At 33.0% G+C, this 24,073-nt stretch overlaps 1 protein-coding gene across 3 annotated transcripts in view; it reads left to right on the top strand.

Annotated features, from left to right (window-relative positions):
• The first annotated feature begins 6,529 nt into the window (after positions 1 to 6,529).
• Positions 6,530 to 24,073, top strand: part of LOC18055166 (nuclear pore complex protein NUP205) — a 22,788-nt gene continuing 5,244 nt past the window's right edge. For all 3 annotated transcript variants that reach the window (XM_024192268.1, XM_024192269.1, XM_024192270.1), the window contains exons 1-37: positions 6,530 to 6,840; positions 6,938 to 7,033; positions 8,404 to 8,478; positions 8,576 to 8,680; positions 8,784 to 8,894; positions 9,948 to 10,107; positions 10,526 to 10,611; positions 10,761 to 10,883; positions 10,978 to 11,205; positions 11,806 to 11,895; positions 12,301 to 12,462; positions 12,940 to 13,056; positions 13,152 to 13,358; positions 13,887 to 13,988; positions 14,104 to 14,247; positions 15,978 to 16,108; positions 16,197 to 16,316; positions 16,631 to 16,748; positions 17,462 to 17,659; positions 17,881 to 17,999; positions 18,096 to 18,246; positions 18,344 to 18,456; positions 18,542 to 18,623; positions 18,771 to 18,857; positions 18,992 to 19,069; positions 19,614 to 19,817; positions 20,624 to 20,716; positions 20,793 to 20,906; positions 21,029 to 21,199; positions 21,337 to 21,392; positions 21,467 to 21,539; positions 21,635 to 21,825; positions 21,909 to 22,035; positions 22,141 to 22,218; positions 22,960 to 23,124; positions 23,558 to 23,722; positions 23,800 to 23,937. In XM_024192268.1, coding sequence (XP_024048036.1) covers positions 6,700 to 6,840; positions 6,938 to 7,033; positions 8,404 to 8,478; positions 8,576 to 8,680; positions 8,784 to 8,894; positions 9,948 to 10,107; positions 10,526 to 10,611; positions 10,761 to 10,883; positions 10,978 to 11,205; positions 11,806 to 11,895; positions 12,301 to 12,462; positions 12,940 to 13,056; positions 13,152 to 13,358; positions 13,887 to 13,988; positions 14,104 to 14,247; positions 15,978 to 16,108; positions 16,197 to 16,316; positions 16,631 to 16,748; positions 17,462 to 17,659; positions 17,881 to 17,999; positions 18,096 to 18,246; positions 18,344 to 18,456; positions 18,542 to 18,623; positions 18,771 to 18,857; positions 18,992 to 19,069; positions 19,614 to 19,817; positions 20,624 to 20,716; positions 20,793 to 20,906; positions 21,029 to 21,199; positions 21,337 to 21,392; positions 21,467 to 21,539; positions 21,635 to 21,825; positions 21,909 to 22,035; positions 22,141 to 22,218; positions 22,960 to 23,124; positions 23,558 to 23,722; positions 23,800 to 23,937 — 4,719 coding nt within the window. In that variant the 5' untranslated portion in view covers positions 6,530 to 6,699. The remainder of the gene's footprint in view (positions 6,841 to 6,937; positions 7,034 to 8,403; positions 8,479 to 8,575; positions 8,681 to 8,783; positions 8,895 to 9,947; positions 10,108 to 10,525; positions 10,612 to 10,760; positions 10,884 to 10,977; positions 11,206 to 11,805; positions 11,896 to 12,300; positions 12,463 to 12,939; positions 13,057 to 13,151; positions 13,359 to 13,886; positions 13,989 to 14,103; positions 14,248 to 15,977; positions 16,109 to 16,196; positions 16,317 to 16,630; positions 16,749 to 17,461; positions 17,660 to 17,880; positions 18,000 to 18,095; positions 18,247 to 18,343; positions 18,457 to 18,541; positions 18,624 to 18,770; positions 18,858 to 18,991; positions 19,070 to 19,613; positions 19,818 to 20,623; positions 20,717 to 20,792; positions 20,907 to 21,028; positions 21,200 to 21,336; positions 21,393 to 21,466; positions 21,540 to 21,634; positions 21,826 to 21,908; positions 22,036 to 22,140; positions 22,219 to 22,959; positions 23,125 to 23,557; positions 23,723 to 23,799; positions 23,938 to 24,073) is intronic.

Genomic DNA, 24,073 nt, shown 5'->3' with positions numbered 1-24,073 from the left:
AATAGAAAAAATTAAATGGAGAATATATTAATTACACAATGTAAAATTTACGTGTAAATTTCTAAATATGGAAAAAAACTACGATTGTTGTAAAAAAACAACAAAAAAATCTAATATATAACTATAATTTCAAAAATAATTTTTTCTCACCGAAATCCTAAATACATGATCCAAAAAAATATTCCTATATAAAATAAACTCATAAGAAGCCAAATATTCTTACAATATATCTACATACCTAAAAATATTTCTCTTCAGTCAAAAAGCCTGAATGCTTCTTTGTATTCACCAATTGAATACTTTCAATTTTGGGATCTCAAGCTCTCAAATGAGAGCTTCCTTCTTTAGGCAAAATTTTGCCTAAAAGTTTCAATATTATGGGCTTAAAAAATCAAATAATGCGGCTTCTTCATTTGAGGCACTGCTTGCTTTTGACAGCCAAAACTCTTGACTTTGTTTTTTTTAAAGTCACACTTTCAACATCAGAGTCACTGAATATTGGTTTCATTGGCTTCAAATAAATCACTTCAATAGTTAGAAACTTGTTCTCATAATGTCACATTACAATCACTTCAATAGTTAGAAACTTGTTCTCATGATGTCACATTACGTCAAAATTATAATCTTCAATCTTGATCACAAGTTTTATAATTTGAAATTACTTATTTACCATCCAATAAATTTGTTTCTCAATTTTTAATAGTACTTGTAGTAGCAATTCTTATGTACAACTACAACTATTAATTACAATTAAAACCATAATTATAATTATGGTGACGATAACAAGATAATAAATTTCAGTTATCTAAATATATTTTTGTAGTAGGGGGAGTTCAATAGTTAAAATCCGTTAGATTTTCTCAAATCCGAACCCAATCAGTTGTATATTAGATTTTACACTTGGGATTAAATCTGACCTGACAACTTATTGAAATCCAAAACATTTCAAACCAATCAAAAGTAAAACCTAATTTAGTTAATCCAATATCATAAGGTCGAGATTCTCTCATTAGTAAGATTTTAGTGGAACGAAGTTGTAGAATGATCTTTGGATTTAACTCTATTCTCTTTCTTTCTCCATTAATAAATCATCAACCAATGTAAACTCGTAAGAAGCCAAATGTTCCTACAATATATCTACATGCCTAAAAATATTTCTCTTCATTAAAAAAAAAGCTTGAATGCTTCTTTGTATTCACCAATTGAATACTTTCAATTTTGGGATCTCAAGCACTCAAATGAGAGCTTCCTTCTTTAGGCAAAATTTTGCCTAAAAGTTTCAATATTATGGACTTAAAAAATCAAATAATGCGGCTTCTTCATTTGAGGCACTGCTTGCTTTTGACAGCCAAAACTCTTGACTTTGTTTTTTTTAAAGTCACACTTTCAACATCAGAGTCACTGAATATTGGTTTCATTGGCTTCAAATAAATCACTTCAATAGTTAGAAACTTGTTCTCATGATGTCACATTACGTCAAAATTATAATCTTCAATCTTGATCACAAGTTTTTTATAATTTGAAAATTACTTATTTACCATCCAATAAATTTGTTTCTCAATTTTTAATAGTACTTGTAGTAGCAATTCCTATGTACACCTACAACTATTAATTACAATTAAAACCATAATTATAATTATGGTGACGATAACAAGATAATAAATTTCAGTTATCTAAATATATTTTTGTAGTAGGGGGAGTTCAATAGTTAAAATCCGTTAGATTTTCTCAAATCCGAACCCAATCCGTTGTATATTAGATTTTGTACTTGGGATTGAATCTGACCTGACAACTTATTAAAATCCAAAACATTTCAAACCAATCAAAAGTAAAACCTAATTTAGTTAATCCAATATCATAAGGTCAAGATTCTCTCATTAGTAAGATTTTAGTGGTGGTTGATGATTTATTAATGGAGAAAGAAAGAGAATAGAGTTAAATCCAAAGATTATTCTACAACTTCGTTCCACTTTTTTTTGACTTCTTATTGATAATGTAACTTACGTAGACCGCATGATTAACTGGGTCAAAAAATTTTCTGGGCTGGATTCTGGGAAGCATACTGTCAGTCGTGGTCGGCTGGTCAGATTTTTGTTGGACTGCTCAGTTGGAGATTGAGCCCTTAGGCCTTGCTCTGACAGCAATTTTTCCTTTTTTAAAAATAAAAAACAACACTTAATTGTGATGTCATTCCTATTGGGCTCCGGCCGGGCTTGACAAAGCCCAAGCCTGGGCTGATGATTTGTTTCCATATGAATAACTCTTTTTTTTTTGTTGAAATAAGATAACTAAACTCAATCGCTTTCACACTTATTGAGCTTTTGTTGGTAGAATTTATACAAGTGGAGTCTTTATTAAAAAAATTTAGATATTTGATTATTAATGAGAGTTTTTATTAAAAATTATAAAAGTATTCTAATACAAAAGTTTTTATAAAGTTATGTTATGAAATAAATAAAATAAAATTATCAAATAAGTAAATAATATTTTAATATTTTAAAAATACTTTTCAATTTCTGCTTCCAAAAATCCAAAATATGAACTTTTACTAATAGGGGCAAATAACTTATAGTGCAAAACAACCAAACAATAACAAAAAATTTAAAAAGAACTTATGAGATTGAATAAACACTTATAGCTATTGTATAAACTATACCAAACAGTCACTTATAGTGAAAGTAAGAGCTCGTGGGTTCCAATTCAAGTAGTGTGTTTAAATTGAGGGTCGAGAGAGATGGGGTGCAATGTAATTAAAAATATATATATAAATGATCTGCGATGTAATTAAAAAATATATAAAAATGATCTAAAAAAAAACTCAGCTAAAAATTGGTTTACTAAGAAGTTTGATGATCCTTTTATTATCACAGTAGCCGCTTGACTTACACTTGTCCCCCTAATATTTCTACTCATTCATACATTTGATATATATGTATGTATATATGTCTATGTGTGTGTGTGTGTGTGTGTGTGTGTGTGTGTGTAAATTGTTAGTAATCAAAAATTCGGAATGTAATTGACAATTTTTATTTGTAAATTTTTGTTTTAATCGCATTGATGGGATCAGAACAAATTAAATTTCACTTTTCATTGGATTAGATTATATTGGATTTTAATAAGTGATTGGATCGGATTGGATGCAAAATATAAAGTCCAATATATGATGAATTGGATTTGGATTTGAGAAAAACTCATCATCTAACATATGAGCGACCTGCAATAGTTGAGACTAAAGTGTTCGACTCACTCGTATTTCTTTTTTTGCAATTACAATTGTAATGATTATTATTCCATGTAGTTGTTAAAAAAAACTTGTCTTAAAATCATGCAGAATTTAACATAGAAGATGACGAGTCAACAATATTTCCACTATGTACATTATAAGGATGACATGTTGTTTAACCTAATTTCGGGAAAATGACACGACGTCATGATGAATAACCAAAAAACGATGTGTCATCTTTGTTGTAGTTTTCTTTGTATGGAACACTCTAAAAAAATAAGTGTAAATAATAATAATACAAATTAAAAATATTCAAATTTCAACTGTTGTTCTTTTGTAACTATATTATAATAAAAAACAAGAGTCATGGAATATTGAAGAGGTTGATGTGTGTGTGTGTGTGTCAATCACTAGTAGTCAAAACTTTAGAGTGCAATTGATGATTTTTATTTGTAATTTTTGTTTTATTCCATTGATTTGATCGGAGCAAATAGATTTCACTTTTCATTGGTTTGGATTATGTTGGATTTCAATATGTAATTCGATCGAATTGGATGCAAAATGTAAAATTCAATATATGATGGATTGTACTTGGATTTGAGAATACTCATTATCAGACAGATGAGTGACCCGCAAAAGTTGGGACTCAAGTGTTTGACTCACTCGTATTTTTTTTTTTTTTTTTTGTAGTTACAATTGTAATGATTATTATACTCTATTATTATTAAAATTAAAAAAAAATCATCAAAATCATGTGAAATTCAACACAGAAGATGACAAGTTGTTTATGAGGAAATAAGAAGATGTCATGTTGTTTATTTGTTTAATGCTGAACAACTTGAGGTTTCCCAGTGCATACCATTTCCGCATGTTTGCTGATTGAATTATTCAGGAAAACAAAATGACTTCTTATGGAATAAAACGACGAGTCATCTTCATTGTAGTCTTCTTTGTATTGATCACTCTAGAAAGATAAAACCTTATTTTCCCAAAAAAATTAAAACCTTATATAATAATAATAATAATAATAATAATAATAATAGTGGTAGTAGTAATAATACAGAGTATAAATTAAAAGTATTCAAATTTTAAGTGTTGTTTTTTTTCCAACCATATAATAATAAAAAATACAAGTCATGAAAATTTACTATAATAAATATTAAGATTTGAGTAATAAATCAACTGGACGGTAAATAAGCAATTTTCAAATTATAAAACTCATTATCTAATAAATGAGTGACCCACAATAATTGGGACTCAAGTATTCGACTCGCTCTTATTTTTTTCTTATTTTTTTGGCAATTATAATTGTAATGATCATTATTCCATGTAATTGTTAAAATTGAAAAAAAATCATTAAAATAATGTGGAATTCAACATAAAGGTGACTCGTCGTTTGTTGTTTAAAAGGAAATACACAGATGTCATATTATCTTTCTCCTTATATGCCAAACGACTTCAAGTTCTTTGTTATAACGTAAATGACGAGTTAGAAATAGTATGCATCAGTGCATACTTTTCTGCATGGCAGTTGCATGTGAATTATGAGGACGGCATGTCGTTTCAGGAAAACGACATGTCTTCTTGTCGAATAACTAAAATACAACGAGTTATCTTCATTGTAGTTGTCTTTGTATTAAACATTATAAAAAAATAAAGCTTTTTTTTTTCTTAAAAAAATTAAAACCTAATTTTGCATAAGTATAAATAACAACAACAACAACAACAATAATACATATTATAAATTAAAAATATTCAAATTTCAATTGTAGTTTTCTCCAACCATATTATAATAAAAAGCACGAGTCATGAGATATTAAAGAAGTTGATATGCACGCGCGCGTGTGCGCACACACACACACACACTAGTAGTTAGAAATCGGAACTCCGAAGTGCAGTCGATGATTTTTATTTGAAAATTTTTGTTTTCATCACATTGATCGGATCATAGCAAATTACATTTCACTTTTCATTGGTTTGAATTATATTGGATTTCAATAAGTGATTGGATCAAATTGGATGCTGAATATAAAATTTAAATATGATGGATTAGCCTTGGATTTGAGAATATTCATCATCTAATAGATGAGTGACCCACAACAATTGAGATTCAAATGTTTGATTCATTTATATATTTTTTAATTTTTTTTTGTAATTACAATTGTAGTAATTATTATTCCATGTAATTATTAAAACTAAAAAAAACTTTTATTAGAATTATTTGGGATTCAACATAGAAGATGAGACATTGTTTGTGAGGAAATATATAGATGTCATGTCATCTGGCTGGTGCTACAGAGAACAACTTGACATTTTTGGTTAAAATCTTAGATCTAAATATCTATCGTTCAGTCATCATGCTTTTTTTTGTTCATCGTTAGGTTCATAATGATTATTTTACTTTATTCAACTTTTGGGCACATGATTTTGTTAGTAATCAAGTGCCACTAATTATTATATTTTCGGTTTGGATCAATAACCTTTTTCTGGGTTTCATACGATTATTTCATGACTCTCAAATAATGGTACGTTGAATTTACACTAGTCGAAATACATAATATTTTCATTTATTTTTGGATGATTTTTGTAATATGTATGGATACATGGCGCAGTGTTAGTTACTATATCTTTAGCACTTATAATTACAATATACAATTATATTACAATATAAGATGTGGATATACATATATTTTATAATACAATCAAGTTCTATTAGTGGTTTAATTTAAAAAAAAATTCATTTATTTTGGTGCGGATGGCTTAGGCCTTACATTTCTTTCATTCTTGCTTTTAATAGGACACGTTATGAGCATTGTTTCTATCTACTGTTGTCTGAAAATGATCAAACTATTAACGACCAAAGCAAAACAAAAAAATATAAACTCTCGCATAGAATGGGATGTGGTCTTGTCTTGTGAAGGGGTTTTCCGTGACAAGACTCAAGTTTGAAATCCTTCATTTTACTTCTCTCTTTTTTTTAGAAGGTGTAGGAAAAAATAGAAAAAAAATATATATTTTTTAATTATGGTATATAAATAAGTGAAGATAATTTTTTTTAAAAATATATAAAATATAAATAATATTATATAAAAATTAATGTAAATTAATTTTTGTAATTATATTATAAATATTAATGGTAAACCTCGTATAATATAAATTATAATAAGAACATTATTATAATGTAATTTAAAAAAAAAAAAAAGTTGTTACCGGCCCCCGCACTCAAATGTAAGTGAAAATCGTTTAGTAGTTACTACTTACTTATATGCTTCCGCTTCCCTTTCACTGTCTATTGGACCCGGAAGAGCAGACTGGGAACAAAAACAACTGTTAGGGCTTTATATAGGGTTTTACATCACTCCACACGCTCAACTCGTCCCCATTTCCCGCCCAATTTGTCCCCAAATTGTCATGCTCTATGCTTTCTCTGAATCCCAGGGTTTCAACATAGTGGGAAAGAACCAGAAAATCCACAAATGGTGTCAACAAAGCAACTTCTCACCACAATCGAATCCGCACTCCTCGGTCCTTCGCCTCCGTCGCCAGCTCAACGAATCGAGCTGATTCACGCCATTCACAACTCTCTTTCGTCTTTTAAGTCCCTCCTCTCATATCTGGTATACTTTCTTTTCTTTTCTTTTGCTTCCCTGCAACTCACAAAAAAAAAAAGAAAATGTTAGTTTAATATTTTTTATTTTTGTTTTACCTTTTTAGCCTCCGAAACCGTCTGACAGAGCACAAGTGCAGTCGAGAGAAGTTAGGCTTCCGGATTCACCGCCTATTTCGCTCGATGATCAGGATGTTCAGATTGTAAGCTTTGTTACCGTGTTCAATTTTTTGACTGATATGTCCCTTTCATATTATAATGCCATTGTTTAACCTAGCACACATTGTCTCGCATTGGATCAACTGTTTGGAGAAATAGTTGCTTCTTGATCGAAAGAGATTCTTTGGGATGTCTCCTTACTATGTTGTTATTAATGGATTCGCAATAGCTGAACTGTTTGTGTATTTTTAATTGCCATTTTTTTGTTTCAAAATAGCTTATCAATTGGTGTTAAATTCTTCATCATTGAGATAGCATTAAGATTGTGGAGTCCTTCATATATTTTACATTAGAAGGCGCAAATGTTGAAATGGAGTGCTTGCACTCTCGTCTATTGTGGGAATTCATTGCCAACCACATTGTCAAAGGAAAAAGAAAATCCACTTTGGAATTATAAACTTTCTTTCATTAGCTTCATTGGTATATATTATTTCAGTTCCTAAATGATTTTTTTTTTTTTTAAATTCAAAAGCTTTTTGTTGGAAACATCTAAAGGATTTGTTTGACACAAAAAAACATTTTTGATTATTTGATAAAGGTTTTAATGATTAATCAAATCTAATAAATGAAGATAACATATGCATATCCAATTCATAGTATAAAGGATGAGAACATAAATGCAGAATATGGAGAAACTTAGTAGTGAGAACTGAAAATTTTATTCATTGATTGAAAGAAGACTAACAATTATATATAAAAAGTATTAAGTGTATAACATTACTGAACAACAGTAGGAAAACAAAAACCTGGAAGATTCAAATGTAGAAAAATGTAAAAAGAATTTAAAAGGAGCATTTTTTGGATACATGGGTCTTTTGCTTTTACTCCCTGTGTTTGAAAATTATTCATTCTCACACAATTTCAAGCTGATCTCTATTCTTAATATTGCACTTGGTCCCTGAATCCACTGCAATCTGCTCTTAATTCTTTAGACATTTAATGGTTCTTATGGTCGTTGCACTTATGATTTGACTTTATGGTTGTGTGTCTTCAGTTTGATGTTCATTCAGGTCTAGTTTCATTGAACTGTTTGATTAATTAGTAAATGTAAACATTTTTCTTCTGGAACTAATAGTGTTTTGAAAGTTTTTTGCTTTTGCTTGTGTAGATATCACTATTTTTTAAGTTCTGTTTTATACCATATTCATGAAAGTTTATTCTCTAGTTCACCCCCTTTATTGCATTTGAATTGATTTTGTTATTCTGGATTATATGCGTATGGTGCTTGACTTAGTGTTGAATCTCGAGGGAACCATGCTTTGCAGACTTTACAGTATTTGATTCAATTTCCTATGTTATCTTTATTACTGTTTTTATTTTGATTTTTTGGTTTTTTTTTTTAAAATTATTATAGGCATTGAAATTGAGTGATGACCTCCATCTCAATGAAGTAGACTGCGTTCGTTTGCTTGTTTCTGCCAATCAAGAGGTATGATCTATTTGCTACTCATATTTTTCTGTGACTTATACAGCTTATTATCATATTTTAACTGAATTTATGTTTTTAAATTTTCTTCTATTTCTAGTGCGGTCTGATGGGCCGAGATCCTATAGAAATCTTACGTCTTGCATCTGGACTCTGGTACACTGAGAGACGAGATCTAATAACAGCTCTTTATATACTATTCAGAGTAGGTTCCTTTCTGTAACCCTGTCAACCATCCTTGTCCAATACAGTTTTAGTTGGCCTTTTATCAATCTCTGCCAAGAATTGTTACTATGATACTTTTGTAGGCTGTTGTGCTTGATCAGGGACTTGAAGAAGATATTGTGGTTGACATTCAGAAGTATTTGGAAGATCTTGTTAACACAGGGCTTAGGCAGCGGCTGATTTCCCTTATGAAGGTTTGAACCAATTTGATGTTCCCTTTTACGTTATGCCTTGTAAATGTGAAGAATTTCTGAGTGGTTTATAGATCATTGTCTTGTACTGAGATTTTCTGGATGCAGTATTTCATGATTTTTGGAAACCCGGGGGGGGGGGGGTGCGGCTACTTAGTTGTACATGTCATTCGGGTAGTCCATTTCTGCTTTGCTTTCTTTAGTCCCTTCTAAAATTCCTTGAGCGAATCATCTTTGTTTGGCTGATGAAATAGGCTAATGGGTTTATAATATATATATATTTTTAAATTATTAGTGCAATGTCTACTTTTATATTCTTGGCAATGGAAAGTCTCAGCTTTTGTGTTGATTGATCGTTTCTATCATGGACTTGATTTTATACTTATTGTTTAAAATAGCTTTCTTTAATATACTCATAACCTTGTCAGTGTTGGATGGCAAAGTGTTCTTGGTATTAAAGTTATTTCAAAGTTGTTCATGGAGCAACTCTATTTGTCATGCTGTTCAGAGTTCATAGTCTTGGCTGGAAGTTTATAATATATTTTATTTTCACTTTGTTAAGGTTTGAATTTATGTGATAAATTTAAACTTCTGGTAGCAACTTGTTAACCTGTAAGCTACCATATTCTGATTTTTTGACATCTTTCAAGCTGCACTTCTAATTTTATAGATACATCTCCAAATCCTTGGAATACTATCCTCTTCTACCTCAGCATTAGAATCCAATGTTGATCATAGGAGTCCACTTGCAGCATTGTTTCATGCATTTCTTGGTGTGGTTCTTTGTTTCGTGAACCAAATACGAGAATTGGTCTCTGTTTAACATTAAATTTGTATCGATAGAAAGACTTACATATGAATCAAACTGTGGCTTCATGTATAAAATATTTTCATATCAAGGCATACGATCTTAAATTTTGTTCCAACAATGTTAAGAGAGTGGGTGTGGGAAATAAACATTCATTTACAATCTCCTATTATTTAATTTAATATTGTATTGAATTTAAAAAATCAAATTAGAATTTGACACAATTTTTTTTTTTGGTTTGGTTTTAGGAACTCAATCGAGAAGAACCTACTGGTTTGGGTGGTCCCCTCTGTGAGCGCTATGTTCTTGATTCTAGAGGAGCTCTTGTTGAGCGCAGAGCTGTGGTTTATAGGGAAAGACTAATACTTGGACACTGCCTTGTCCTCTCTGTTCTGGTTGTGCGGACAAGTAAGTGACAAAAACTTTTGATGGGTTTACATGTTCTATTGTGTTTGATGAAGGTTTGTGGTATGTTAGTTTGATGTCAGTGCCTCCAACTTATGTAATTACCTCTGAGTTCTAGTATTTCAGGGTTTTGGTAGGATCTTCTTAATCAAGAACTAATAATTTGTTACAGTATTTTTGAAATGTGATGACTTTCTACTCTCCTTTCTCACTCTAGAAGCTAAGTTACCAGGACAGGTGACAAATATTGCTGCCTCTCACCATGACATTAAGTTAGTTTTTCTAGCATTATGAATGGACTCAAGATGTTTTCAGCATTATGAATGGACTCATCTCTCTTACGGATGCTTTGTTGTTTCTGCTTGAAGGAGAATAATTTTATGGTATTATGCACTTACATTGTAAAATTTGCTTGTTGCAGGTCCAAAAGACGTAAAGGATGCCTTTTCTGCTTTAAAGGACAGCGCTGCAGAACTTAGTGAGAACAATGACACCTTGAAGCATCAGGCATGCCTTTTGTTTTTGTTGACTGTATGGATATGTACTGCTTGTTTGTTTGCAGTGCTGCATGTATCTTTACAAACATGGACTTGTGTTTTCAAACTTTTTTGCCTTGCCACTTAATCTTATATTTTTCCTTTCCTCCTCCAATGCAGATTACATTTAGCCTTCTCTTTTCTCTTGTCATTGCTTTCATATCAGATGCTCTGAGTACAGTACCTGATAAATCATCTGTTCTGTCCCGTGATGCTTCTTTTAGGAAGGAGTTTCATGAAATTGTAAGATTAACAATTATGGAAATTTTCCTAGCCATTCGTGGTAACCTTTCATATTTGATGATTTGCTAGTTGCTGATGATTTTCCTTGCTTTAGGTGATGGCCACAGGAAGTGATCCAATTGTGGAGGGCTTTGTTGGTGGCGTAAGGCTTGCTTGGGCTGTACACTTGATGCTGATACATGATGAGATTGCTGCAAGGGAAACAGTTTCAAGTTCTTCATCTAGTGAATTGAGTAATATACGCTCATGTCTGGAAACAATTTTCTCGAATAATGTTTTCCAGTTTTTACTTGATAAAGTTCTACGAACTGCTGCCTACCAGGTCTGTTTTCGTCATCTAATTATTTTTGTTAAAAAAAATTCATTTCTTAATAAGGCACCTTCAAGACAATTGTTTTCTTTATAGTTCAACAACTTGAAAATTACTCAAGTGCTTTCTTAATATTGCAACTATGGTTATTTGCTCCATTTGACTGTGAAATGTATCCTTTAAAAGTCATTTGCATGTTTGTGCTGGGTCATTGACTCTATGCCGGATGTTTTGGAAAGTTCATATATCATACTGTTGAAACTATTTTATTTTGCACTGCTGGTGCGTTCTTGATCCCGTGTCTTTGGGTTATCTTACTAAATTTCTTCTCTAGTAAATTTTCTGGTAACAATTTTTTTTTCCCACATTCATGCCATTTATTGTTCCCATCTTCTAATGTTGTTTGGTCTGGTAGCACTTTTGTTTATTTCTCCTCCCTTTTAAGCAAATTGTGCACTCTAGGTCATACACATTGAGATTTAGTTTCTCAATATGGGATAATGGTCATTTTTTGGTTTCTTGTCTATCATGTGGTGGACATGTTGATACTTGTAATAGTTGATTAGCCACTGGAATAGTTTAAAAGCTGTTGTCTATTTTTAATGTCTACAGAACGATGACGAGGATATGGTCTACATGAATAATGCTTACTTGCACAAGCTGATTACTTGCTTCCTATCTCACCAACTTGCTAGGGACAAGGTCAGCTGAATTCTTCTGGTTCCTACTCTATTGTAAATTGACACTTTAGATGGTATTATTTGGAGGACAACTAAAATGTCTATCAAATGAATATGCCACTAAATTATCTAAGATATCTGTCAATTTTTTATTGCTTTTTTTGGTAGTTCCTTTCTAATACTATTAGTATCCCTTTTGTAGCATTTGGAATTCATGTCTACAAATTCAAAGATGATTTAGTTTCTGTGACAAAAAACAGGAACTTGCTGTCTCTGTGACCTGGTGTCAGCTAATTTTAATACATTAACGCTTCATGCATGGAACCCAGATCTTCTTCTGCTCTTCTGCGTGTGTTGGTCTTGAAGAGATTTATCTTGAATTATGATTGTTATTACTTTGATAAAGCTTTTTGATTCTATTTTATAGGTCAAAGAATCAAAGGATAAAGCCATGAGTGTGCTTAATTCATATCGTATAGCTGGATCACATGATTTTGTGCATGATAGCAACTTGCCTTCTCAACAGGATACTGAAATAGGCCCTTTGCCTTTTGTCTCTCTCTTGGAATTTGTCAGTGAAATTTATCAGGTTTGTTTTACAATAAATGTGGCACTGAAAGAATTTCAAACTAAAGAATGTAGTCTTGTTTCTTCTTAGTTTAGTATATTAGCAATCTAAGTAAATGTTGAAAGAATTTAAGTTTTAGACTGTTGTTTGAACAAAAACACTTCGCTGTTTGGACTAAGCCTACAACACTGATTTGTCAATTTTCCAAAACTTTGTGTACAATTTTTAAATTTCTCTTCATTCACACTTGTTGGTTATGTGACGCTTAAATAAGCTCCTCTATTGTAAATTCGGAAACTTTTTCTTTAGACTTAAGTTTTCATTTGATTTGTAACTGGTATTAATTGCATCAAAATATCCTGAGTCTCTTCTATATCAATAACTTTCTGCTGTAACAATTAATTAATTAATTAATTTTTTTTTTTTAAATTTCATGCTATCTTGCTACATCATTTGCTTATTTTGTTATGATGATACTGTAATTGAAACAAATTTCAGAAGGAACCAGAGCTATTGTCTGGCAATGATGTCCTGTGGACATTTGTGGTTTTTGCGGGAGAGGATCATACAAATTTTCAAACACTTGTGGCCTTCTTGAAAATGCTGAGTACCTTGGTAGGAGAATATTGTAATTAAATATGTGAGACATGCCTATTTACCCTCTGTTTTGATGTCTTATACTCAATTCCTTGATATGATGTTCTTTTCAGGCTTCTAGTCAAGAAGGTGCTTCAAAGGTTTATGAGTTGCTCCAGGGTAAAGCATTCCGCTCCATTGGGTGGAGAACATTGTTTGATTGCTTATCAATTTATGATGAAAAGTTCAAACAATCTCTTCAAACTGGTGGGGCCCTTTTACCAGATTTTCAAGAGGGGGATGCAAAAGCACTTGTTGCATATTTGAATGTCCTTCAGAAGGTTTGACATCTTTCCCTGCACAGCTGCTCAATTTATCATCCCTTTTAGGATTATTTTTTCTATCAATATTTTTCTGTATGCCGATGTTTATATATAGCTGATTGCTTTTTTGGTGGCTGGTTCATCTGTTTCATGTTGTTTAATTACTATTGCATTCAAATTTTAGGGTTGTCAGGATAACTGAGCTGATGAGTATCCATTAACTCATTTTGCTGTTCTAGTAAATATCTTCTCTGCACAAACAGAAACACTTTGTGGTTGTGCGCCATTTCTTCCTGCTTGCCCTTTTCAAAAAGACCCCCCCCTCCCCCCAACAAAAAAAAATCTCCGCTTTTTTTTCCAAAACACTCAAGGAAACAACTAGAGTTTCTGCAATGTCCAGTGGGACCTTTCTTTCCAAACTTTAGGTTGTATGGCTATTTTTTTTTCCCTCTTTCCCCCATCTCGTTTCTGAATGTACCAATGCATCACCTTGATCTTGTTTCTTTAATTGAAAGGAATACTTTGTTTTTCTGGTGTGTGCTGCAGGTTATGGAAAATGGAAATTCTATTGAAAGGAAGAACTGGTTTCCTGACATTGAACCATTATTCAAGCTCCTTAGTTACGAAAATGTGCCTCCTTATCTGAAGGTCAATAGCTGTGATTAATGCTGAGAATATTCTAGTATAGCATTTGCAGATTAGAAGCTTCCACTAAAATATTATGCATTCCATTTAAAATCAAATATACTACATGCTTTCTCAGGGTGCCTTGCGGAATGCAATTGCTGCCTTCATTCATGTTTCCCTGGTCATGAAGGATAACATTTGGCGTTTGCTTGAGCAGTATGATCTACCTGTAGTTGTTGGGACTCATGTTGGGAATACTGCACAACCAATTGCAGGGCAGGTTAGTTTCTTGTGCAATGTAAAAATTTGGTATTTGGTTGATGAAGGGTACTTGGAAGGCATCAGCTTAAGGCATAGTATTTATTTCTCTTGCTTATTGCTTAAATGTCTTTGCTTGGTTTTTATTTGATATTGTGGCATTATAATTACTTATGCCAAAACATGATGAATTTCTAGATTCAAAAACATTAATACACAAAAAGGAAGGATTACAGGTTGTACACCAAGATAGAAGACGAAACTGCTACATCCCATTATATAGGTCCATAAAACCTCTACGTGTGCCTCTTAGCTTTATCAAGGGAACGGGTAAAAGCGGGTGGGGGTTGGGGGAAGTGTTCAAATGTATACATTGTAGAAGCGCAGAAAATATTTTCAAGTCATGTTCTAGAAGAGTTAGCGATTTAAATAACTCGTACTACTAACTGTCAAGAACTTGCACATACTATAATATACTAATCAGTCAAAGCTAGATAAATATGAACACTTCAAACCACCATTAAACCAAGCAACAAGCCAGATGTGAAAAATATTACCATCTTCCTTATATAAATGGCTATTGATGGGAGAAACCGGAGTTTGATTCACATAGAAATTTGGACAAATGGATGTACTCCTTGTACATATGGTTTTGGGATGCACATCTTTCTCTCTCTGTTTATGAGTTTTTCTTGTCTTTTTGTGATGCCATTGTTTTTCATAAGATGAAGTATATTTTTTACGAACCACAGGACGTGATATTGGTCCACCGGTTCTTTAATCTTTATACCACCAGATGAAATGGACCAAATGAATGTTACTTGATAAAAAAATATGAATTCATGGTTAATGTTACTTGATGTAGTATTACATTATTGATTCATACACACCCTCCCTTTGCCTGTCCAAGATTGTCTTTTTACTTTTTGCAACTATGCTGCCTTTTTTTGCTAACAAAATTCATCGTAGTTTACTTTTCACTTCTGTTTATTCTTTTTGCACCAATTTAATGGTTGTCCAATTGCTGATTATTATTATGTCTCATGTGATGCATATACTTTTTATAATTTAATTTATCAATGTTTATTGGTGCACGTTAAAGATGTTTGCTTTTCATAGTTTCTACTTTCAGTTATATAGGACGACAAATATTGCATGAATTTTGTTAACAAACATTCATTATTGTCTTACGTGATGCATATACTTTTTATAATGTAATTTATCGATGTTTATAGGTGCACATTAAAGATGTTTGCTTTTCATAGATTCATCTTTTTCCTTCATTCATCTAAGCTGGCAGAGTGTTTTGAGATAGGTGTCTAGGCTGGTCTAGTATTGTAGAGGGGTGATTGGTATATTTTGTATAGCACGGAAAAGTTTTCATTATTTTTTCTTTCTCAGAAAGTTAATGGTGATTTGTACAATTCATCATCATTAACACAATTTATAGTTTCTTATAAAAATAAAATAAAATAAAATAAATAAAATACATGACTTTTCTCATTATATATATACTGCTGAATTTGATCTGTGGTAATGCCCATAAATCTTGTTATGGCATTTTTTGTTAACTAAATTAAGAGGTGGTATGAGAAAACGGTCTAGGAAATGTATGGATATCAAGTTGTTAACTGTGCTGCGTTCAGGCAAGCCTTCCAAAATGCTTGGACTATCACCATTAATTATTACAGGAAATAGTGCTTGTCTTATTTGTAATTTGTATGAGCTTATGTCATATGGTGTCATTGACAGGTTTACGATATGCAATTTGAACTGAATGAAATAGAAGCGAGGAGGGAGCAATACCCTTCGACAATATCTTTCCTTAACCTCTTAAATGCTCTAATTGCTGAAGAAACAGACGTAAGCGACAGAGGGCGTAGGTATTGGATTTGGTGTCCTATTCTTTTCTGGGTATTAGGATGTCTCCTCCTCCTTAGTAACTTTAAAATTAAGGGTCTTTTTTTGCAGATTTGTTGGCATCTTTAGGTTCGTATATGATCATGTGTTTGGGCCTTTCCCTCAAAGAGCCTATGCAGACCCTTGTGAGAAATGGCAATTGGTTGTTGCTTGTCTCAAGCATTTTCATATGTGAGCATTTCCCATAGTTTATTCTGGAAGCTTTTCCCTGTGATTTTGAGCTTCTACATATTTTACTTGCGAGTTATTTTTATTTTGTTAGACATTTAGGTTGGCTATCTAATCAACTTGTCTTTATCTTTCTTCAATTGCAATCATATGCTTGTTTTTTATGCCTTTTCTACCTCTCTATCTGTTAGAATTCTCCCACACAAAAATATGTGAATAAATATTAGGCCAGTTCTGTAGAGGCAGTGAGTTTATTGAATTCTGAACTATGACTATATTTGGTTTGATATTTATGTTTGATATCATTTACTCTGCAGGATATTGAACATGTATGACATTCAAGAAGAAGATATTGACAATGCTGTGGAACAATCATCAACACTTACTCAATCATCTCCAATTCAGATGCAGCTCCCTGTACTGGAGTTGCTAAAAGTACGTGCATATTGTTTTGAAGGTTTCTTCTTCTTTCACACCATCAATATAAGCCAGTTTTCATACATATATGTGTTTGTGTATGAAAAAAGACTTAGAAATAAACAGTTATGCAGAGAACATTAAACACAAAGCTTGGAGCAAAGCACATGCATATTACCAGTCACTAATGTTTACGGCTTGATGTTAACATTAGTGACTAGTAACATGCATGGATATCAAACAGTTATGCCATTTCTACCTCTCTATCTGATTTCATTGTTTAATATAGTCTATATTATTTCTACAATTATTTTTTCTGTGCTAAAGATACTTATTACTTGTACTACAACTTTGGTACAATCTTTGGATATAAAACTCAGATTAGTTGAGAAGGCGCTTGTGGGGTTGCTCCCACAGGGTCTGGGTTTGATTTCTTGGAGCCTCCTACCTAGTAGGTAGATACAAGTTTCTTGTTTGTGTTTAGGGGATTTTTGAGGTATCAAAATAAAGAAAAAATGGTTATGAATTTGTGTCATTCCAATTGGGCTTGACAATATGCTTTATCTCCTTGGACTTATTTTCTCTTTATAGCAAATAGATGCTTTGGCTGATTGCCTTCCATAATATTGTTGTTTATCTAGTTTATTTACTAGCGGAGCTGCATTGTCAACTCGAGGTTGTGCTAGTAATTGAGCTCATCTTCTTGCTGTATTTGATATTATGCTTTTCAGGATTTCATGAGTGGCAAGGCTGTTTTCCGAAATATTATGGGGATACTTCAGCCTGGAGTTGATTCAATCATTACTGAACGGAATAATCAAATATATGGGCCACTTTTAGAAAAGGCTGTGCAACTGTCTTTGGAAATTGTAATCCTTGTCTTTGAAAAGGATTTACTTCTGTCTGATTTCTGGCGTCCTTTATACCAGGTAATTACTTCGATGTTGGATGTTTGCTTTTTCTCAAAAGGGAAAAAAAAAAGTTGGATCTTTGCTGAACATTTTAGCTAGGTGGAACAAATGTCAATCTTCAAATTCATGAATGGTGAAGTATCATATAGTTCCTGAGAAGTTATCTTCTCATGACTATGCCTTAGTCATGTGAAAAAAACTTCAGTGAGGTTTTCATTTCTTGCTCATTTTCTGTGTAGCCCGTGGATGTTATACTATCTCAAGATCATAATCAAATTGTAGCTCTATTGGAGTATGTAAGATATGATTTTCTTCCACAAATACAGCAGTGTTCTATCAAAATCATGAGTATTTTAAGGTATTCCCAGTGTGTCAAATTTCTTTTATTTATTTTATTGGTCTAATTTATGATTGACTGATTTAATATTGTTTTCATACTACTTTGGGACGACAGTTCTCGCATGGTTGGGCTTGTACAGTTACTCCTAAAGTACAATGCTGCAAGTAGTTTGGTGGAGGATTATGCAGCTTGCCTTGAGTTGCGGTCAGAAGAAAGTCAAATTATAGAGAAAAGTGGGGATGATCCTGGGGTTCTCATAATGCAGGTTTGTCTCATATCCTTACTTTAAGATGTAAAGAATGTTTTCAACAATCATCTATGATGTTTACATATACTATATACTCTCTTATATGTTTTGGCAGCTTCTAATTGATAATATTAGTCGGCCTGCTCCAAATATCACACATTTACTGCTTAAATTTGATCTTGATACGCCTATTGAACGGACAGTTTTACAGCCAAAGTTTCATTACAGGTTAGCTGTTTATATGTTGCCTCTGTTGACTTTTATTATCTCTACGTTTTCATGTTTGATTGTGCATTTATTATGTCATTTTCAGTTGCTTGAAGATTATCCTTGAAATCTTGGAGAAGGTTTCAAAGCCAGATGTAAATGCATTGCTTCACGAATTTGGTTTTCAGGTGAGGTGCCATCTGATCACTTTTCTTATATCCTTTTACTAAACATTAAACGTTAAATGTATCTATCCTTTCCCCCTTCTTTTTTACTTGTTCTTAGGGGTCTCTTTATCATTTTCCGTTGAGAATTTGACTATTTGCTTTGCACAGCTACTTTATGAGTTGTGCTTGGATCCGTTAACGTGTGGTCCTACCATGGATCTCTTGAGCAATAAAAAGTATCAATTCTTTGTTAAGGTACAACATGCACATGTTTTGATGATTTAAAAGCCGTTTAGTAATACTCATAGATTCTTACCAATATATATATATCTGCTAATACTGTAGTTTTTTTGTTGTTTCCTTTGTTTTTTTTATCATTATTATGACAGCACCTTGATGCTATCGGTGTAGCACCACTCCCTAAACGAAATAGCAACCAGGCACTCCGCATCAGTTCCCTCCATCAGGTACTTTTATGCAATATTCCAATTTTAATGATTTTCCTCATGTATTATTCCTAATGTTTGTTCTGATCATACAATTTCTATGCTTACAGTTTCTGGTAAGAAATTACAGGGGCTATATGTAACTTTTCTTATTTGTCATAGGAGTTGTATGTTTTCTTTAAAAAAAAGGGCAGTCACATTGATCATAATTGAACCAACCTTTTGTATTGTTATTAATTGGTGATGAGTGAAGCCCTTGAAACACACTGAAAATATATTGTTTCTTATACCTTCTTTCCCTCCTTTCCCCTCCCCTTGCAAATCGAAACAAAAGAGTGATTTCATTGAGACCTGATGATGCTGTTATATTCTAGATTTTAGGAAAAACTTTCCCCTATTTTCGTAATTCCTTGGCAATACCAGCACGTGTGCATGCAATCTCATGAATTCGCGATGCGTGCTACAAAATGTCTGATTCAGGAATCAAGTGTTGGTATCCAGGGGTGCTTGCTAATTGTTGCTACGTAAACCAATTTTCATTCATGTTATCTCTTATCTCCCCCAGAGAGCATGGCTATTGAAGCTTTTAGCTATTGAATTGCATGCGGGTTATGGGAGTAGTTCCACTCACCAAGAGGCATGTCAGACCATCCTTGCTCATCTTTTTGGGCGGGATCATATTGAAGATACTGATCGCACTCTCTCTCTCCCTTTCATGGTTCAAAATATCACAGAACATGCTGGAACCAGAACTATCAGCAAGAGTAAGGTATTGTTAGTTACTTTCATATTTGTCATGTTCTATTGCCACCCCTTTCTCTTGTAAAAATCTTATATGCATATTGCGTTTGCGTGCATTGTTTAGTTCTCGGAACATATTCGTTGTGGTAGTGTTTTATTATTGATATTTAGAACAAGCTATCTATCAGGTGAGGAGACAATCTAGTTTTGAGTTGCTAAAAGGCCTTAAGACAATGCTCTTGGGTGGATTTCCCAGGTCCCATAGCCTACTTCAACATAGGAAAATTTCTTAAAACACTTGATATTCTTGAAAAGGTTAAGGACCTTAAACACAAAACTTGGGATCGAAGAACAAGGTATATACGAGGGGATGGCTTCTTTTGGAACATGTGTTGATGATACAAATCACATGCATGTTATTAGTCATTAAACACAAAGCTTGGAACAAAGCACATGCATGTTATTAGTAATTAATATTGCTTTTCTGTAGAAATCGTTCTACACTAGGAACTTGTTTATTTAGACCTTCAGTATTGATGTTCCTCTCTCCCTCACCCACACACATCCTCCATAGCAATTCAAATGCTGTTCGACTGATACCTCCATAAGATATTTTGTCGATCCAATTTTCTAAACTATCTAATGGAATGTGGACTTGAACCTAAGACTGTATTATGCTTTATGAATTCTTTTATGTTTTATAGCTGGTAGAATGAGTATTGTGTGTATATCATTTGCCTTGATAACGTACTTGTGGAAAGTTAAGTGAGACCTGGTTTCTTATTTTTATTTCTGTTTCTTTAAATTTGACTCTCTATTTTGGGATATATGTAGGTGTTAGAGTTGCTAGAAGTTGTCCAATTTAGATCTCCAGATACTGCTATGAAGCTTTCTCAGATTGTTTCTAATATGAAATATGACTTGCTGGTAAGTTTCTAGCCACTAAATTGGATCCTTTTTTGTCCTCCAGAAATGCCATATTCTCATTAAAATTGTGTTATAGGCTGAGGAGATACTTGGGAATCCAACTACTTCTGGAAAGGGTGGTATCTACTATTATTCAGAGCGAGGCGACCGTTTGATTGACCTCTCTTCATTCAGTGACAAACTGTGGAAGGTTTTTCTCACTAACTTTAGAGTTCTTTAATCAGGATTTGTTATTTTACTATTATTGTTAATGTTCTCTTCTTGAAACTATGGAAGGAGGATGCCATTGCTGATTTTATTTTGTTATTCCAGAAATTCAATATTGTTTATCCCCAGTTGAGTAACTTTGGCAGTGAAGCTGAGCTAAATGATGTTAAAGAGGCAATTCAACAGTTACTAAGATGGGGATGGAAGTACAATAAGAACCTCGAAGAACAAGCTGCCCAACTTCATATGTTAACAGGATGGTCACAGGTTGTTGAGGTACATATCTTTCTTTGTTCTAGATTTTAAAATTTTATGGGAAAAATCTTTGTATTGCCCTTCTTAGAGATGGTTGAAAGAAATTTTTAGTAAGCTTTCTCTAACTTTGTGCTTTTCCCCACAAATTGCTTTTATAGGTCTCTGTATCGAGGCGGATTTCTGCTCTTGGAAATCGATCTGAGATACTATATCAGTGAGCCCCTATCACTATTAGTACTTTTCTCCTCCTTTTGTAGACTTTATGTAACTTTTTTATGGTATTGACAGAATTCTTGATGCATGCCTTGGTGCTTCCGCTTCTCCAGACTGTTCATTGAGGATGGCATTTATATTGTGCCAGGTATTGTTGATCCATCTGCATTTAAGTCATTCCTGCAGATTGTCCTTTCTTGTTGTCTATTTTGATTAACTTTGTTTAACTTTCAACAATGCTAGGTTGCACTTACATGCATGGCTAAGCTACGAGATGAAAAATTTTTATGCCCTGGTGGTTTAAATTCTGATAGTGTCACATTTCTTGATGTTATAATGGTGAAACAATTGTCAAATGGTGCTTGTCACTCGCTATTGTTTAAGCTTATAATGGCAATCCTGAGAAACGAATCATCAGAAGCCTTAAGGAGACGGTATGGTTCTTTTAGGAGCTCTGGTCTCTGCTTGTTGTAGTCTATTGTTGGAACCTGACCTTGATCTATCATTCTTTGTTCAGCCAATACGCCTTGCTACTGAGCTATTTTCAGTATTGTCAACATATGCTTGCTCCAGATGTTCCGACAACAGTTTTGCAATATTTGTTACTTGATGAACAAGATGGTGAAGATCTGGATCTCCAGAAGGCACGTAGTTTCTATATTGTATGGGAAGTCATTTCTTTTTCCTTGCTATTTTCTTTGATGAAAGAAAGATTTAATCAAGAAATATCGTGTTATATTTTCTTCCAGATTGATAAAGAACAAGCCGAACTAATGCATGCCAATTTCTCTACACTGAGGAAAGAGGCTCAAGCCATCTTGGATTTGGTGGGTATCAACTTTGACTCACAGCAATGTTTTATCATCAGTAAGAAGATTAAATGGATTTTAATGGATAATGAAGTTCTAATTAGGTCAGGGTTCATAGGTGGGACGGGGTATGAGCTATCATTAGTTGGACTCATTCCCTGCTATTAATTTTTATTTTCCTGGTACTTTAAGATGTGCCGCTCTTGTCCATTGGGGAGTTCACAATATTCACCTGCACTTTATGGTCGCTCTGTTGTTCATTCTCTTATAATCAAACAAGTTCTTGTGCGACTATAAAAGTCAAACAGATTCATTCATGTCCCTAAATATTTCGATGCTCATATCCATGTCCTCAAGTTTACACTATAAGATAATTTAATATTTCTCTGAGTTGAATTCACTACTTTTATGAGACTGAGCAAATGAAAATCAAGAAGATGAGTTGATTTGAGTCTAGTTATCGATAGCTTTATTCTTATATCCTTTTATTCTTTTTGGTCCATTGATGGCTTAATTGTTTCTAACGATTTATTTTTTTATTTTCTTTGTGATTCTTTTTAAAATATTATTATTAACTTAAATTCTAATTTTTTCTGCTTCACTGTTGATTTAGTTATTTATCTTTTATTTTCTGTTAAAGATGTTTTCTCATTTTTCAGGTTCTCACGTGGTACAACTTTGATCTTTATGCGGTTCGATAACTGTTTTTCTTTTCTCCTTTCTGTTTCACATAATCGTTGTTTAATTTCAATGTTTCAGGTCATAAAAGATGCAACCCAAGGCAGTGAACCCGGGAAAACACTATCACTCTATGTTCTGGATGCATTGATTTGTATTGATCATGAGAAATATTTCTTAAATCAACTTCAAAGTAGAGGGTTTTTGAGATCCTGCTTAATGAACGTCAGCAATGTTTCCTACCAGGTGTCTATTTTCTCTGTATTGCATCATATCATGCTTTTACACAAGTAACATGTAAATTTAGATTGCATAACACTAGAGATCACAAATGTTTGTCGTAAACGTAATGAGATATCTTCTTGGAAGATTATATTGCTAATCATTACACAGTATGAATGTTTTCCAGTTAAAAAAAAAATGATGAATTTTTTTAGAGATCACAAATGTTAGTGATGAATTTTTTTTTTTTTTTATTTGCTTGAGACATTCTCAATTCTGAATATGGTTTCACAGTGTGTATATGATCCTGCTAACCACCTGATCCTTATGCATGAAAAGTAAAAATAAAAATTGCTTATTCAGGCCCCACAGGAGTTTTTTTCCTGGGGTGTTTTGCTTGACCACTACTATTTGTGTATATGTCAGAGATCTAATTTAAAATGAATTTATGATTTAGGATGGCAAACGCTCTCTAGATACATTGCAACGAGCATGTACACTTGAGGCTGAACTTGCATTGCTACTAAGAATCAGTCACAAGTATGGAAAATCTGGGGCCCAAGTTCTATTTTCCATGGGTTCTCTGGAGCACATTGCTTCATGCAAGGCAGTGGGTTTGCAGGTGATACTTCTAGACTTATGCTCTTTAGTACTATTTTTCTTGCCCTTTGATTTCTCAGAAATTGAAGTTAACTGCAGGGAAGTTTAAGACGGGTTGCTACAAAGCCTAGAAGAGCATTGGGTGGGGACATTGACCGTCAACGAATGATCGTAACTCCTATGTTGAGATTGGTGTTTTCTCTGACATCATTAGTTGATACATCTGACTTTTTTGAGGTTAGCCTTCTTATTCTTAGATCATGTTTCAACTTTCCTGTTAACATACGGAAACAGCAACTTCTCCAACGACAGGCGTATAAGAGAGTCAGTGGTTTCCCAATTCTTCTTAGCTGATCGCATGTGTAATTAGCAT

Source organism: Citrus clementina, unplaced genomic scaffold (assembly GCF_000493195.1).
Source record: "Citrus clementina cultivar Clemenules unplaced genomic scaffold, Citrus_clementina_v1.0 scaffold_1, whole genome shotgun sequence".
NCBI classification, from domain to species: domain Eukaryota; kingdom Viridiplantae; phylum Streptophyta; class Magnoliopsida; order Sapindales; family Rutaceae; genus Citrus; species Citrus x clementina.
The sequence above is the reverse complement of the archived record's forward strand: the minus strand, read 5'-3'. Positions and strand labels throughout refer to the sequence as shown.